The sequence below is a fragment of the Balaenoptera acutorostrata genome, chromosome 3 (assembly GCF_949987535.1).
Source record: "Balaenoptera acutorostrata chromosome 3, mBalAcu1.1, whole genome shotgun sequence".
NCBI lineage: Eukaryota > Metazoa > Chordata > Mammalia > Artiodactyla > Balaenopteridae > Balaenoptera > Balaenoptera acutorostrata.
In genome coordinates, this window is record NC_080066.1 from 38,243,663 (window position 1) to 38,262,135 (window position 18,473).

At 45.0% G+C, this 18,473-nt stretch overlaps 1 protein-coding gene across 12 annotated transcripts; it reads right to left on the reverse strand.

Annotated features, from left to right (window-relative positions):
* Positions 1 to 2,270: 2,270 nt before the first annotated feature.
* GDPGP1 (GDP-D-glucose phosphorylase 1) lies at positions 2,271 to 18,287 on the reverse strand. Of its 12 annotated transcripts, none has more exons than XM_057542940.1 (5): positions 17,894 to 18,287; positions 17,576 to 17,654; positions 10,694 to 10,824; positions 5,049 to 5,105; positions 2,271 to 3,639 (listed from the first exon to the last, which is right to left on the reverse strand). In XM_057542940.1, exon 5 carries the CDS (start codon positions 3,628 to 3,630, stop codon positions 2,473 to 2,475), a length of 1,158 nt encoding a protein of 385 aa, XP_057398923.1. In that variant the 5' UTR covers positions 3,631 to 3,639; positions 5,049 to 5,105; positions 10,694 to 10,824; positions 17,576 to 17,654; positions 17,894 to 18,287; the 3' UTR covers positions 2,271 to 2,472. The 12 variants fall into 12 exon arrangements, with proteins under 12 accessions (XP_057398923.1, XP_057398922.1, XP_057398924.1 ...); XM_057542939.1 differs by having other exon boundaries at positions 10,694 to 10,835; XM_057542941.1 differs by having other exon boundaries at positions 10,694 to 10,760; positions 17,540 to 17,654.
* Positions 18,288 to 18,473: the final 186 nt, after the last annotated feature.

An 18,473-nucleotide genomic window follows, 5' to 3' on the forward strand; every position in this document is an offset into this window, starting at 1 on the left:
GTCGCTCACGACCGCCCTTCGGCCGGCTCCTGCTCCATCCCGGGCGTTGCTGGGCCTCCGGGACCGCCTCCTTGTTCCACAGGAATGGTTGTCCCCGGCGATCGCGAGGGGGTCCCGTTCCCCCCTGCACCCGGGGTTCACACCTATCTTGGAGATACCGGCGGCGCCGCCTTAAGAAAGCAGGCAGCCGCCGCCGCCGTCGCCATGGACACGAGGGCGGCCCCCATTGGAGAAGCGTTCTGGGGGCGGGGCCTTTCCGAGAACCACACCCACCTGGGCGCCAGCAGAGGCCATCTTGGGCGGGTGCCTGAGACGTTTGCCCCGGGGCTGCAGTAGGAAGCGCATCGAGCGCCTGGCACTGGAGGGCTGATTCTTGCGGCAACTGACCCGATGCGTGATAGGACTTCTAGTCCTTCCGCTTTCACGCCAGTTCGCACGAGCCCCAACCCCACCCTTTCCTCAACCCGCGGGCCAAGCTCCCGGAATTTGGCCAACTCAGTGTTCGGGACGAATACCTGCTTGCCTTCCTTCAGTGTTTTTAGTAACCATGTCTAGCGCAGTCCCAGCACTTGGGAGGGACGGCCGTGATTATCACACGTGCCCTGGAGGTGCTCATCAGACTGCTCCTTTACTGTCGCCATCTTTTCCTGATGTCCATCCACTTTACCTCTGATTGCCACCTCCACCAAACTCCGCCCAATTTGTCACTTAAGATTATCCCATGTGCCTAAATCTAAAGGACACTTTAAAAATTTCGCACCTCTAAAAAGACATGTACATTTTCCGATTCATAGATTTCTTGACCTCCCTTCAGTGTATGATATTCTATTACCCCCTCCTTGAAATGCTTTGGAGTCCCTTGCCTTTCAGGACGCACATTTTTCTCACTCTTTCGACAACTATTTAACGTTCCAGGCACTGTTCTAGTACCTGAACCATCATTTCTTGCCTGTATTGCCACCATTAAGCAGCCTCTTAACTGGATTCCCTTATTCTATTCTTCCTTCCTTCATCCATCCATCCATCCACTGCAGCTTAAGTATTTTCCCTAAAATGCATATTTGTTACTCCCCAATTTAAAACTCTTCAAGGTTTCCCATTAGATCAAGTCCAAAACGCCTTAGTACAAGAGACCCTCCATCAAAAAAGAAAACAAACACACAAAAAGCAAGCAAAGCGGGAGAGGGGCCCTGAGCTGGATTGTCCCTTCTTACTTACCTACTGTGCTCAAAGCCCAGGGCTCTGGATACAAAGGGTCTCCTAAGTGTTCCATATTCAAGCTCAGAAAAAGCTTCCATAAATCCCCTTCTTGACGATTCACAAAGTATACATGGCTAAGAAGTACCACCATGAAGAAAACCTATTTGACTTTTACTTTTTGTGGAAAAACTTATTTGGGGCCAGAGAAGGCTTTCCTCTAAACATTAATCCTAAGGAAAAACTAGGGAAATCCTGGTATTTGGACTCATCACCTTCGACACACAAACTCCACTTTGCTCTAATGGTCATCTGCACTCCCTTCAGAGAGTGAGCGAGCAAAATAAAGTGATGTTATTGGAGCCCATATTTGCAAAGGCTTGCACAAAGAGGCATTAAGCTGAAATTACTGCAATGTGCCCAAAACATGAGGGTGACCAAAAACTGTTTATAGGAATTTAAATGTTAAACTGATTTTCTTATGAAATGGGTTGTGATGCATATTCTGCTTCATCTCAATGAGACTTTATTAACGTGGCAGTCACACGTGCACAGCCCCAGCTCAGCTTCAGGTGTCTGATTGCCTGTGTTGCAGTCCTGACTCCACTACTTTTGAGCCATCTGAACTTGGACAAATTACTAAACCTCTGTCAGCCTCCATATCTTCATCTGTTAAATGGGGGTATTAAGAGGACCTGCAACTTTCAAGTTGTGAGGACACCTTGTTTTCACATGAAATGATGTATGTGAAGAACACTCAGCTCAGCTTTGGGGCTGAAGGAAAATTCAAAGTGGCCAGGTAGGTGAAGAATGTGCTATAAATAGGGCATATGGATGGAGGGGACATATGCAGGGGCAGGATAAAGAAATACAACTCAGTGGTGGGCAAAGGGAGAAAAGGCAGAGAGGCAAGAACAGAGGAAGTGATAAACTATCACTTTGCTAAGATTTGATAAGAAAGGAAGAGAAAAGTTGGCATATACAAGTCAGGAGTGTGTTAACTCTTGCACACACTCTCTTCTTAACAATAGGTTTGACATCCCTGGGGCTTATCTAAGAAGAAAGTTGAAAAGCAGCAGATACATCCATGAGGGCTCATTCATTCGATTTATTCCAAGGTTCCTCCTCCTTAAAGAGACCACTTACCAGTTCTTTATCCTTCCCCTTAGGCTGAGACAGGTGAGAAGGCATTCATGAAAGTGCCCACATGACCATGATGGACAGCCTTCCGGAAAGAGACTTAGATCGGTTACAAAATAAATACTTCTGGAAGGATTACTGCTCCTCCTTGGCTATCAAGGCCACCAGTGCTGCCTGCACCTCTCCTGCCTGGGCTGGGGGCAGCAGACAGTCCCGGATGACGGCCAGAGCTGCAGCCTCTGTCAGGCTGCTGAAGTCCTGGGACGTTTTGACAGGGAGGTGCCCGGCCAACTCACAGAGGGCAACATTGAAGGCCTCGCCTTCCTTTATCCCAAAGCTGGACTTCCGGACCCAAAGAATTACTCGGACCCCCGTGAGGGCTGAGGAAGATGATGTCTTTCCAGGTGGAGCCCCCCGGGTCACAAACAAGTTATGTGCAATCTCGTGGTCAGTCAGATAGTCAGTGGCCCGACATACCCTGCTTACCAAGGCTTCCAAGTCGGGCCCTGGCCCGCTTGTGTAAAAGAGGAAGCCAGGAGCTGGGAGGGCCTGGAGCAGGTGCAGACGGCCCCCAGGATCCAGGGGTTCGCTTGGGGCCCCCTCCACGGGCAGTCTGTGGGCTAGGTAATAGCCATGCAGGTGGAGGTGGTTCACTGAGGCCAGGCCGCCCAGACTGTTGAAGCCGACTCGGAAGCCTGGGTGTGAGCTCAGCAGCACAGCTTCAACCCCGGCCTGCAGTGCCCCTGGCAGCAGGCGCTGGGGGAGCCCTCGGGCGGGCTCGGGCACCAGCAGCACGTGGCCCCACTCCAAGGGGCTGACATTGATCACCACAAGGATGTCGTCTTGCTGGAGAGCACTGGGGAGATCAGGCTCCCGGTGCAAGCGGAAGAGGACTTCTCCTGGCCGGATCTGGTTGAAGTTAAACTGTTCAGGGTCAAACGCCTGCCTCACGCTCCTGATGTTCTGGGGGCTCCTTCTTTGCACACCTCGTTCCACATTCAGCTGAGCCACAAAACCCACGGCACCAGGGAGGGTTTGGGTCTGCAACTCCCCCAGACAGTAGCGGAACAGCCCCAGCTCCATCCGCTGCCTCCAGGCCAAGCAGAGGGCAGAGTCAAAGCGAGACAGTGGCAGTGTGTCCAGAAGGCTGGGTCTGTTCCTTGGCCACTGAATCCCTTTTGACACGAGTTCCTTCTGCCCATAGACAAAGTCAGGAATGCCGTGCCCTCCCCAGTCCTCCTTGTTTGGAGGTAGCAAATAGGAAGTTTCATTTGAACCATGTGGAATAGCCATGGGGCTGACCTGAAATAATCATAAGGTGAAAAATACATGATGCTATCCCATTTCCAAAGATTTTATTTTTATTATTTATTTATTTATTTGGCCGTGCCATGCAGCTGGCGGGATATCAGTTCCCCGACCAGGGGCTGAACCTGGGCCACGGCAGTGAAAGCCCCAAATTCTAACCACTAGGCCACCAGGGAGCTCTCTTATTTTTATTTTCAAATAACTTTTACTTTTTGCTCTGATTAGAAAAGTAATATATGCCTCTGGTAAAATATTTTGTAAACACAGAAATCACTCATAATTATCACCTGCAGATTAGTATACGTTTTTACTGAATTAAAAATATAAATCAAATTCTTTCTCTTTCTAAAAATTATATATATTGAGTAAACTTACTTAATGGATTAAAAAAATAAAGATAAATTACAACCCTTATTCCAGTGCCCAGGGAAAAATCACAATTTACATTTAGCCTCATTTTCATATGTAGATGGATCTTGACCTTTTTTTTTTTGCCTCTGCCATGTGGCATGTGGGATCTTAGTTCCCCGACCAGGGATCAAACCCATGCCCCCTGCATTGGGAGTGTGGAGTCTTAACCACTGGACCACAGGGAAGTCCCGGATCTTAATTTTTTAACAAATCTTCAACTGTTGTACATTTAGGTTGCTGCCAACTTCATACTATTATATGCAATGTTGTGATGAACATGCTGTGTATCTATCTTTGCAGATGTTTCTATTTTCCTTTAAAATAAAATCTTAGTAGACCACTGGTTAGAGTAGGCTCATGGCTCAGGTTTTTTTTTTTTTTTTTTTTTTTAAATTTATTTATGGCTGTGTTGGGTCCTCGTTTACTGTGCGAGGGCCCTATCCAGCTGCGGCAAGCGGGGGCCACTCCTCATCGCGGTGCGCGGGTCCCTCACCATCGCGGCCTCTCTTCCTGCGGAGCACAGGCTCCAGACGCGCAGGCTCAGTAATTGTGGCTCACGGGCCCAGCCGCTCCGCGGCATGTGGGATCTTCCCAGACCAGGGCTCGAACCCGCGTCCCCTGCATTGGCAGGCAGACCCTCAACCACCGCGCCACCAGGGAAGCCCTGGCTCAGGTTTTTGATATATAGTCTGTCAAACTGCCCTCCAGAAAACTGCACCGGTGTTCCAGTGCATGAGAATGGCCAAGGCTTCAAAGCTGACCACTCCTTTGTGGGAACAGCTTTTCTACTGTTGTGTAGTGATTCCAAATGGCCATGCACAGAACCATTTGGGTGAGGATGGCCAATCATAAGTGCCCTAGGCCAATCCTTTAAGGCAGAAATATAGGTGCCTGTCTTCATCTCCCACTGGGCCCCTGGAGCCCTGTGGACCCAGAGGTGTCAGGGAGACGACCTGCTGTTGGCCCAGATGGGACTTCAGAATGAAGCTTACCTCAGTAGAGTTGCCTCAGTACAAGTTTGGGTACCCTCAGCTCTGCTGGTCCAGAAACTTCATATTAGTAAAGCAGAAAAAACAAAAAACATACAAAACAACATATTAAAAGTCAAGCTGAGTTTAATGAATATAGAGTTTCAGTTTTGTAAGGTGAAAAAGTTCTAGAGACTGGCGGCACAACAATGGGAATATACTTAACACTACTGAATTGCACACTTAGAAATGGTTAAGGTGGTAAATCTTATGCGTTTTTTACCACAATAAAAAAAATTTTTTTTAAACTCGAGCTAAGCATAATATTGACAATAAAACACAAAATCTTTAATTATTCTATTGAAAGTGAGCCTAAGACATTTCTCCAAAGATACACAAATGGCCAACAAGCACGTGAAAAGATGCTCAACATCACTAATTAGGGAAATGCAAATCAAAATCACAGTAAGATACCACTTTACATCCTTTAGGATGGCTGCTATCAAAAACAGAAAATAACATGTGTTGGCAAGGATATGGAGAAATTGGAACCCTTGTGCACTGTTGGTGGGAATGTAAAGTGATGCAGCTGCTATGGAAAACAGTACAGCAGCTCTGCAAAAAATTAAAAATAGAATTACTATATGATCCAGCAATCCCACTTCTGGGTATATATCCAAAAGAACCAAAAGCAGGGTCTCAAAGAGATATTTGTACACCCATGTTCATAGCAGCATTATTCACAACAGCCAAAAGGTGGAAGCAACTAAGTATCCATCGATAGATAAATGGATAAACAAGATGCGTTATATACAGACAATGGAATGTTATTCAGCCTTAAAAAACAGGAAATGCTGACATGTGTTACAACACGGACGGACCTTCAGGACATTATGCTAAGTGAAATAAGCCAGTCACCAAAGGACAAATATTGTATGAGTCCACTTATATAAGAGACCTAAAGTGCTCAAATTCATAGAGACAGAAAGTAGAACGGTGGTTCCCAAGGGCTGGGGGGAGGAGAAAATGAGGAATTGTTTGTTGTTTAATGGGCGTAGAGTTTCAGTTTTTCAAGAAGGAAAGAGGTCTGGAGATTGGCTACCAAACAATGTGAATATATTTAACACTACTGAACTATACACTCAGAAATGGTTAAGGTGTTCAATTTTATGCTACGTGTTGTTTTTTTATTTTTACCTTATGAAGACTGCCATATATTTTTTTAAATAAATAAATTTATTTATTTATTTATATTTGACTGCGTTGGGTCTTTGTTGCTGCACACGGGCTTTCCCTAGTTGAGGCGGGTGGGGGCTATTCTTCGCTGTGGTGTGTGGGCTTCTCACTGCAATGGCTTCTCTTGTTGATGAGCATGGACTCTAAGCGAGTGGGCTTCAGTAGTTGTGGCACACGGGCTTCAGTAGTTGTGGCTCACGGGCTCTAGATCACAGGCTCAGTAGTTGTGGCACACGGGCTTAGTTGCTCCACGGCATGTGCGATCTTCCCAGACCAGGGCTCAAACCCGTTTCCCCTGCATTGGCAGACGGATTCTTAACCACTGCACCACCAGGGAAGTCCCTACGCTACGTGTTTTTTAATCACAACTTTTAAAATGTCAAGATGGTAAATTTCATGTTATGTATATTTTACCACAACTTGAAAAAATTTGAGTCTCAAAATAGATTTAAGAAATCCAAAAATTTGCTGAGCTAAACCTAAGTATTCACTTACTCTCTCATTCACTCATTCATTCATTCAGAATCAATGCCTACGTCATCCCCACTGTTGACATTCTGGGGCCACCTCTTCTGTGCACCCTGCTCCACGTTCAGCTGAGCCACAAAACCCAAGTATTTATGAAGTAACTGCTGTGTATGAGGCAATGGGAAAATGGTAGCAAATAAAGAGAACAAAGTCCACACATATCCTTATGGAGCTTACATCCTGGGGTGGAGTCAGATGATAAGCAAAAGGAAAATATTAACTACCCATGGTGATAGCATTTTGCGGGAAATAAACAAGTGATACAACAGAGGGTGACTAAGGGGTGGGATCAGGGCATCCCACTTCTACAAGAGGGCGGCGCAGGGCCCTCTGAAATGACAGCTGAACTAAGACAGGAAGGATGAAAAGAGGCCTACAATGAAGAGCTGAGGAAAGTGTACTCTAAGCAAAGGAAATTGTAAGTCCAAGGCCATAAGTCTCGCAGGGCAGGCGGTTGGCCTGTGCAAGGAACAGAAAGGAGGTAGTGTTACTGGGGTATGGCCGACCAGGGGAGGGGGGCCCCCCATGAGGCTGGAGAGGAAGGCAGGGGCCAGATTAGCTGCAGGGCCTTATGCATCATGGTCAGGAACTTGGATTTTATTCTCAACGGAGTAAGAAATCACTGGCAGGTTCTAAGTATAAGGATCATCTGGTATTTTATAAACTTTTTTCTAACTGCTGTGTGGAAAATGGATTGTAGAAAGCAAAGGGGAAGCAGAGATCACTTTGGAGGCCACTCTGGTGGCCAGGTGAGCAGTGAGGGCGACTGGACAACACAGATGGCAACAGAGACAAAGGAGCTGGGGATATGGGTCATGTTATGAAGGCTGAACCAACAGGGCCTGCTGACAGGCTGACTATGGGGACTGACAGAAAAGGAAGAGCTGGGAGTGACTCGGCATCAGGAACTAGGCACTGCAGTGGCATTTACAGAGATGGAGATGCTGGGGAAGTGGGGTGGGAATAGGTTGACTAGAGGAAGGGAGAGACCAAGAGTTCAGTTTTGATTATTGACTCTGAGATGCAGCCTGGGCATCCAAGAAAAGTGGTGTAGGCAGTGGGACAGCCAAACCTGGAGGTTAAGGGTAAGGTCTGGGCTAGATACAAATTTGGAGTAACATTAAAAGCCAGGGGCTAGGACCAAGGACCTAGGGCCAAGATGATACCACAAGGCTAAAAATACGAGTAAAGACATATCAGTCAATAGAATCAATAGAAAGTGGGTATGGTTGTATTTATATTCAAGTGAACTAGGAGGCAAAAACAATACCTAGGAATAAAGAGGAACACTTGAAAGTGACAAATCATAGTGACCACACAACAGGACTGAACCTACATAGGAAAACCAGGAGAAAGGGCACACTGTTCGCATGTCTATGTTGTGCCAGGCATGGGTTGGGGGCTTTCCAAGTCCACTCAGGTGACCCTCACAACAAGCCTGTGCAGTTGGTATCATCCTGGCAGGAAGGTGAGAGATTCGGTTTTGGAGGCTGACAAGGTGTTTGAATTCTGGCTCTTCCATTCACTAGGGATGTGACCTTGAGCCCCTAGAACAAAGTCCATTTCCTCATCATGGCCTCTGGGCTCTCAAGGCTTAGTGGTGCCTCGCCCTCTCACCTCCTCCCAGACCACTCTTCCCCTTGCCTGCTCTGCTCCTCACTCTTCCTAAACTTGCTCCTGCTCAGGGCCTTGGTGCTTTATGTTCTCTCAGCCTAAAATACCCTTCTCCCAGGTATTCTTCACATGCCTGGCTCATTTAGGTCTCAAACATCAAACATCAAATATCACCGCGTCAGACAAACCTTGTGTGGCCGTCCTATGTAATGTCTCAAAGAAAAGAGGAAGAGGGAAATAATATTACAAGCAGGGAAAGAAATGTCTTGGAAAACAAAAAAAAGTTAGAATTCACAAATCCAAGGGTTGGTACTTTGATAAAAAAATGATCAATGAATAAACTTTTGAAAGATCCAAGCAAGAAACAAAATAATTGTTTTGTTTAAAAATAGCACTACGAATTATTTTTAAATCAGCCACTCAGTTTTATCACTGTGTCAAGGGTTAATCGGGCACAGGAAGGACAATATGCTAACCAGACTTACCAGGGACTGCTGGATGACTCAGAATAACTATTTAATAATTTATAGACTTCCCTGGTGGCACAGTGGTTAAGAATCCGCCTGCCAATTCAGGGGACATGGGTTCGAGCCCTGGTCCGGGAAGATCCCACATGCCGTGGAGCAACTAAGCCTGTGTGCCACAACTACTGAGCCTGCACTCTAGAGCCCATGAACCACAATTACTGAGGTCCACGCGCCTAGAGCCCGAGCTCTGCAACAAGGGAAGCCACCACAATGAGAAACCCGTGCACTGCAACGAAGAGCAGACCCTGCTCGCTGCAACTAGAGAATGCCACGTGCATCGACAAAGACCCAACGCAACCAAAAAATAAAAAATAAATTAATTAATTAAAAAAAATTTATAATGAGAAGTATGCCAAATAGTGCAACATGTTTTTAGTGGATGGTCGGTATAGACCCTCCTCCATACAGGAAGCAAAATTATAATCAAAAAGTTGTTCAGTGAAGAAGGATTCAAAGTCAAGTGAGGTGGCTGGGCGATCTAGATCACAGATGGTCACCATGGTGCAGAGCCAATTCCCATATTTTCACCATGAAGAGACACAGTCTCACCCTGAAGTCCAGGGATTTATTTGCCTTAGCTGGTCAGCTCTCCCTCTCCTCAGTCTAGCACAGGAGACACCGTGACAGCTTCTTGCTAGTTGCCTTTTACTAACTGAAGACCAACCCTTTCTTGGACAGAAGAAGCCTACTGTCAAGAGACTACACTCCAGTCACGTTGACTGGTTTTGGTGTTCCCATTGCTCTGCAGCCTCCACTTTCTGGAATGGAATATTTCCACAATGGTGGGACTCACGGGTTGATACAGTGAGTCTTACTAAGTCACTCTCAGATGATCACCTTATTATTATTGAGTGCTGGGAAAATTACCATCACTCAGCAAGCATTTACTCAACAACTGCCACACCTTAGATCTGAAGATCATGATTTCCATCGCTCCTCATGGGGCTTGCAGTTTGGCAGGAGAAACAGACATTAACCCAGTCACCACCCAAGTAAATATAGACAGCAAACATGATACACGCTGTCAAGGGGAAGCACTGGGTCCTCTGTGAGTGTAAAACGGATTCCTAATCTAGTCTAGGCTATCAGGAAAGGATTCCCTGAGAATAAGATGGAAGAGGAACTGAGAGCCCATAGTGGCTGAAACCCAGAAAGTCTGAGGAGACGGCAGAGAGAGAAAGAGGCTGAAGTCAGATTACAGAGGGCTGGGATTTGGGTATTTAACCCCTTAATGGTTTTAAACTGAGACTGACATGCTTATATTTAGACTTTACAAAGATCAGCAAATGGAATGAAATTGTTAGAATCAAGAATTAATCCTTACATTTTACTTGTCAATTATACCTCACTGGGACTTCCCTGGTGGCACAGTGATTAAGAATCCGCCTGCCAATGCAGGGGACATGGGTTCGAGCCCTGGTCCAGGAAGATCCCACATGCCGTGGAGCAACTAAGCCCGTGTGCCACAGCTCCTGAGCCTGCACTCTAGAGCCCGTGAGCCACAACAACTGAGCCTGTGTGCCACAACTACTGAAGCCCTCGCGCTTACAGTCCGTGCTCTGCAGCAAGAGGAGCCACTGCAATGAGAAGCCCGTGCACCACAATGATGAGTAGCCCCCACTTGCCGCACCTAGAGAAAGCCTGCACACAGCAATGAAGACCCAAAGCAACCAAAAATAAAATAAATAAATAAATAAATAAATTTATATAAAAAAATTATACCTCATTAAAGCTGAAAACAAACAACAATAAAAAATAATTAACCTTGGAGCATGCCTCCTCAGCTTCTGGAAGTTCCATGACTGGCAGGGAACGCTGGTGCGAGAGCAGCCTACCAGGGAGAGAATCCGTAGAGACATATACACATGGAAGCCACCTGCCACGCGTAAGGTACCCTATGGAAAGACTCAAATGGCAAAGAATTGATTGAGACTTCCAGCCAACAAGCAGTGAGGAAGTGACCTCCTCAGTCCACCAGCTTGTGAGGAACTGGCTCCTGCCAACAACAGGCTAGCAGAGAAACGTGGCTGTGAATGGAGGGAAGGAAATCCTGTCAAAGCTTCAGAACTGGAAGCTTCACACATGGATCAGAGAGTATCTTCAAGGTGGTGGAGGAGTTAAGACATGGAGATCACCTTCATCCCCACAAATACATCAGAAGTACATCTACATGTGGAACAACAACTACAGAACACCTACTGAATGCTGGCAGGAGACCTCAGACTTCCCAAAAGGCAAGAAACTCCCCACGTACCTGGCCATGTGGCGGAAAGGGTCTTGGTGCTCCGGCCGGCTGTCAGGCCAGAGCCTCTGAGGTGGGAGAGCCGAGTTCAGGACACTAGGCCACCAGAGACCTCCTGGCCCCATGTAGTATCAACTGGTGAGAGCTCTCCCAGAGAACTCCGTCCCAATGCTAACACCCAAATCCACTGAACAACTAGCAAACTCCAGTGCTGGATACCCCATGCCAAACAACTAGCAAGACAGGAACACAACCCCACCCATTAGCAGAGAGGCTGCCTAAAATCATACTAAGTTCACAGACACCCACAAACACACCATGGACATGGTTCTGCTCACCAGAAAGACAAGATCCAACTCATCCACCAGTCCCCTCTACCAGGAAGCCTACACAACCCACTGAACCAACCTTACCCACTGGGGGCAGACACCAAAAACAACAGAACTACAAACGTGCAACCTGCGAAAAGGAGACCCCTAACACAGTAAGTTAAGCAAAATGAGAAGACAGAAAAATATGCAGCAGATGAAGGAGCAAGGTAAAAACCCACCACACCAAACAAATGAAGAGGAAATAGGCAGTCTACCTGAAAAAGAATTCAGTCATGATAGTAAAGATGATCCAAAATCTTGGAAATAGAATGGAGAAAATACAAGAAACGTTTAACAAGGACCTAGAAGAACTAAAGAAGAAACAAACAATGATGAACAACACAATAAATGAAATTAAAAATTCTCTAGAAGGAATTAATACCAGAATAACTGAGGCAGAAGAACGGATAAGTGACCTGGAAGATAAAATAGTGGAAATAACTACCACAGAGCAGAATAAAGAAAAAAGAATGAAAAGAATTGAGGACAGTCTCAGAGACTTCTGGGACAACATTAAACGCACCAACATTCGAATTATAGAGGTCCCAGAAGAAGAAGAGAAAAAGAAAGGGACAGAAAATATTTCAAGAGATTATAGGTGAAAACGTCCCTGATATGGGAAAGGAAAGAGTCAATAAAGTCCAGGAAGTGCAGAGAGTCCCATACAGGATAAATCCAAGGAGAAACATGCCAAGACACATATTAATCAAACTATCAAAAATTAAATACAAAGAAAAAATATTAAAAGCTGCAAGGGAAAAGCAACAAATAACATAGAAGGGAATCCCCATAAGGTTAACAGCTGATCTTTCAGCAGAAACTCTGCAAGGCAGAAGGGAGTGGCAGGACATATTTAAAGTGATGAAAGGGAAAAACCTACAACCAAGATTACTCTACCCAGCAAGGATCTCATTCAGATTTGACAGAGAAATTAAAACCTTTACAGACAAGCAAAAGCTAAGAGAATTCAGCACCAGCAAACCAGCTTTACAACAAATGCTAAAGGAACTTCTCTAGGCAGGAAACACAAGAGAAGGAAAAGACCTACAATAACAAACCCAAAACAATTGAGAAAACGGTAACAGGAACATACATATCGATAATTACCTTAAATGAAAATGGATTAAATGCTCCAACCAAAAGACATAGACTGGCTGAATGGATACAAAAACAAGACCCGTACATATGCTGTCTACAAGAGACCCAGTTCAGACCTAGGGACACATACAGACTGAAAGTGAGGGGATGGAAAAAGATAACTCCATGCAAATGGAAATCAAAAGAAAGCTGGAGTAGCAATTCTCATATTAGACAAAACAGACTTTAAAATAAAGACTATTACAAGAGACAAAGAAGGACACTACATAATGATCAAGGGATCAATCCAAGAAGAAGATATAACAATTGTAAATATTTATGCACCCAACATAGGAGCACCTCAATACATCAGGCAAATGTTAACAGCCATAAAAGGGGAAATTGACAGTAACACAATAAGAGTAGGGGACTTTAACAGCCCACTTTCACCAATGGACAGATCAACCAAAATGAAAATAAATAAGGAAACACAAGCTTTAAATGATACATTAAACAAGATGGACTTAATTGATATTTATAGAACATTCCATCCCAAAACAACAGAATACACTTTCTTCTCAAGTGCTCATGGAACATTCTCTAGGATAGATCGTATCTTGGGTCACAAATCAAGCCTTGGTACATTTAAGAAAACTGAAATCGTATCAAGCATCTTTTCCGACCACAACGCTATGAGACTAGATATCAATTACAGGAAAAAAACTGTAAAAAATACAAACACATGGAGGCTAAACAATACTCTACTAAATAACCAAGAGATCACTGCAGAAAACAGAGGAAATCAAAAAATACCTAGAAACAAATGACAATGGAAACATGACGACCCAAAACCTATGGGATGCAGCAAAAGCAGTTCTAAGAGGGAAGTTTACTGCAATACAATCCTACCTCAAGAAACAAGAAAAATCTCAAACAACCTAACCTTACACCTAAAGCAATTAGAGAAAGAAGAACAAAAAAACCCCAAAGTTAGCAAAAGGAAAGAAATCATAAAGATCAGATCAGAAATAAAGGAAACGATAGCAAAGACCAGTGAAAGTAAAAGCTGGTTCTTTGAGAAGATAAACAAAATTGATAAATCATTAGCCAGACTCATCAAGAAAAAAAGGGAGAAGACTCAAATCAACAGAATTAGAAATGAAAAAGGAGAAGTAACAACTGACAGTGCAGAAATACAAAGGATCATGAAAGATTACTACAAGCAACTATATGCCAATAAAATGGACAACCTGGAAGAAATGGACAAATTCTTAGAAAAGCACAACCTTCCAAGAGTGAACCAGGAAGAAATAGAAAATATAAACAGACCAATCACAAGCACTGAAATTGAGACTGTGATTAAAAATCTTCCAACAAACAAAAGTGCAAGACCTGATGGATTCACAGGCGAATTCTATCAAACATTTAGAGAAGAGCTAACATCTATCCTTCTAAAACTCTTCCAAAGTATAGCAGAGGGAGGAACACTCCCAAACTCATTCTACGAGGCCACCATCACCCTGATACCAAAACCAGACAAAGATGTCACAAAAAAAGAAAACTACAGGCCAATATCACTGGTGAACACAGATGCAAAAATCCTCAACTAAATACTAGCAAACAGAATCCAGCAGCACATTAAAAGGATCATACACCATGATCAAGTGGAGTTTATCCCAGGAATGCAAGGATTCTTCAATATACACAAATCAATCAATGTGATACACCATATTAATAAACTGAAGGATAAAAACCATATGATCATCTCAATAGATACAGAAAAAGCTTTTGACAAAATTCAAAACCCATTTATGATAAAAACTCTCCAGAAAGTAGGCACAGAGGGAACTTACCTCAACATAATAAAGGCCATATATGACAAACCCACAGCCAACATCGTCCTCAATGGTGAAAAACTGAAACCATTTCCACTAAGATCAGGAACAAGACAAGGGTGCCCACTCTCACCACTATATTAATCAACATAGTTTTGGAAGTTTTAGCCACAGCAATCAGAGAAGAAAAAGAAATAAGAGGAATCCAAATCAGAAAAGAAGTAAAACTGTCACTGTTTGCAGATGACATGATACTATACATATAGAATCCTAATGCTACCAGAAAACTACTAGAGCTAATCAATGAATTTGGTAAAGTAGCAGGATACAAAATTAATGCACAGAAATCTCTTGCATTCCTATACACTAACAACGAAAGATCAGAAAGAGAAATTAAGGAAACACTCCCATTTACCATTGCAACAAAAAGAATAAAATACCTAAGAATAAACCTACCTAGGGAGACAAAAGACCTGTATGCAGAAAACTATAAAACACTGATGAAAGAAATTAAAGATGATACAAACAGATGGAGAGATATACCATGTTCTTGGATTAGAAGAATCAACACTGTGAAAATGACTATACTACCCAAAGCGATCTACAGATTCAATGCAATCCCTATCAAACTACCAATGGCATTTTTCACAGAACTAGAACAAAAAATTTCACAATTTGTATGGAAAAACAAAAGACCCCGAAAAGCCAAAGCAATCTTGAGAAAGAAAAACAGAGCTGGAGGAATCAGGCTCCCTGACTTCAGACTATACTACAAACTACAGTAATCAAGACAGTATGGTACTGGCACAAAGACAAAAATATAGATCAATGGAACAGGATAGAAAGCCCAGAGATAAACCCATGCACATATGGTCACCTTATCTTTGATAAAGGAGGCAAGAATATACAATGGAGAAAAGACAGTCTCTTCAGTAAGTGGTGCTGTGAAAACTGGACAGCTACATGTAAAAGAATGAAATTAGAACACTTCCTAACACCATACACAAAAATAAACTCAAGATAGATTAAAGACCTAAATATAAGGCCAGACACTATAAAACTCTTAGGGGAAAATATAGGCAGAACACTCTATGACATAAATCATAGCAAGATCCTTTTTGACCCATCCCCTAGAGATATGGAAGTAAAAACAAAAATAAACAAATGAGACCTAATGAAACTTAAAAGCTTATGCACAGCAAGGGAAACCATAAACAAGATGAAAAGACAACCCTCAGAATGGGAGAAAATATTTGCAAGTGAAGCAACTGACAAAGGATTAATCTCCAAAATATACAAGCAGCTCATGCAGCTCAATATCAAAAAAACAAACAACCCAATCCAAAAATGGGCAGAAGACCTAAACAGACATTTCTCCAAAGAAGATATACAGATTGCCAACAAACACATGAAAGGATGCTCAACATCACTAATCATTAGAGAAATGCAAATCAAAACTACAATGAGGTATCACCTCACACGGATCAGAATGGCCATCATCAAAAAATCTACAAACAATAAATGCTGGAGAGGGTGTGGAGAAAAGGGAACCCTCTTGCACTGCTGGTGGGAATGTAGATTGATACAGCCACTATGGAGAACGGTATGCAGGTTCCTTAAAAAACTAAACAGAACTACCATATGACCCAGCAATCCCACTACTGGGCAAATACCTTGAAAGAACCATAATTCAAAAAGAGTCATGTACCACAATGTTCACTGCAGCACTATTTACAATAGCCACGACATGGAAAGCAACCTAAGTGTCCATTGACAGATGAATGGATAAAGAAGATGTGGCACAGGCTTCCCTGGTGGCACAGTGGTTAGGAGTCCGCCTGCCAATGCAGGGGACACGGGTTCGTGCCCTGGTCTCGGAAGATCCCACATGCCGCAGAGCAACTAAGCCTGTGTGCCACAACTACTGAGCCTGGGCTCTAGAGCCCACGAGCCACAGCTGAGCCCACGTGGCACAACTACTGAAGCCCGCGCACCTAGAGCCCGTGCTCCGCAACAAGAGAAGCCACCACAATGAGAAGGCCGCGCACCGCAACCAAGAGTAGCCCCCGCTCGCCACCACTAGAGAAAGCCCGTGTGCAGCAACAAAGGAGCCAATGCAGGCAAAAAAAAAAAAAATAAATTAATAAATTAAAAAAAAAGAAGACGGGCACATATACACAATGGAATATTACTCAGCCATAAAAAGAAACGAAATTGAGTTATTTGTAGTGAGGTGGGTGGACTTAGAGTCTTTTATCAGAGTGAAGTAAGTCAGAAAGAGAAAAACAAATACCGTATGCTGATACGTATATATAGAATCTTAAAAAAAAATGGTTCTGAAGAACCTAGGGGGGACTTCCCCGGTGGCGCAGTGGTTGAGAAGCCGCCTGCCAATGCAGGGGACACGGGTTCGAGCCCTGGTCCGGGAGGATCCCACATGCCGCAGAGCAACTAAGCCCGTGCGCCACAACTACTGAGCCTGCACTCTAGAGCCCGCGAGCCGCAACCACTGAGCCCGTGCACTGCAACTACTGAGCCCACACACCACAACTACTGAAGCCCATGCACCTAGAGCCCATGCTCCACAACAAGAGAAGGCACCACAATGAGAAGCCCGCGCACCGCAACAAAGAGTAGCCCCCGCTCGCTGCAACTAGAGAAACCCCACGCGCAGCAACAAAGACACAACGCAGCCACAAATAAAAATAAATAAATTTATTAAAAAAAAAAACACCTAGGGGCAGGACAGGAATAAAGACGCAGACGTAGAGAATGGACTTGACACGGGGAGGGGAAAGGGTAAGCTGGGACGAAGTGAGAGAGTGGCATGGACATATATGCACCACCAAATGTTAAATAGATAGCTAGAGGGAAGCAGCCGCATAGCACAAGGAGATCAGCTCGGTGCTTTGTGACCACCTAGAGGAGTGGGATAGGGAGGGTGGGAGGGAGACGCAAGAGGGAGGGGATATGGGGATATATGTACACATATAGCTGATTCATTTTGTTATACAACAGCAACTAACACAACAATGTAAAGCAATTATATTCCAATAAATATGTTAGAAAAAAAAATTAACCGCACCTCCACCTCCTCCACGCAGTAGCTTGTGATCCTCACCTTTTGGAACAGTGTAGGTTAATTCATTCATGCATGCATCCAATAAATATTGAGAGCCTACCATGTGTCAAGCATTGTCCTAGGGGTTGAGAGGGGACAAGAGCAAACAGGTCAGCTTCGATCCCTACCTCCCCCAGCATGCAGTGTGGACGCAGGGTGGGGTCAGAGGACAGCATGTAGGCTGGAGTGAAGAGTACAGCAGGGCAGATTCTTAGAGCCTTAGACTGGAGAGATGGCTTTGTAAATGCCCGAGTCTAGACAAGTCACCGAACCCCCCCTGAGCCTCTGCATTTCCAAATTTGTAAAACGGGAACTTACCTTGCAGAACTGTTGTAAGAACTGAAGCTATGCACAGCGACCGCTTCAGTGGGCCCTCAGTAAACGGCCTCAGTAGGCAGAAAGGTTATGGTTATTTCTGGAGAGGTGGTATGAGGGTTGCAACACGTACGGCAGGTGCCCGGTGGTAACGTCCGGTGGTAACGTCTGGGTGGAAGAGCCCTCGCTGGGCAGAGGGGCAGCCGACCGCCTCGGGCCACTCAGCGACTCACACGGTTTCTCGGTTACCCTTGCTCCAAACACTTCCCTAATGCCCCTTGCCGGACTCCACACAAAGCCGCCCCGCCGCCGCCGCCACGTACTGCAGGTGAGGCGGACACGCACGCCTTCCCCGCAAATCCTGCCGGGGCCATAGCGAGGTCGTGGCACCCTTAACGCATGCGCACCCTGCACGCAGGCACGCGGCGCGGCCCGTCCCGCCCATCCAGGAGGCGGGGCCGTGAGGCCTGGGCTCCGCCCTGGAGCGTCCGGCCCCGCCGCGGGCCCCGCCTCCAGCTGGCCGGGAACTGCCTAGAGCCGGGGATCCAGCTGGCTGAACCGGGCGGGGAGCGCCTGGGAACTT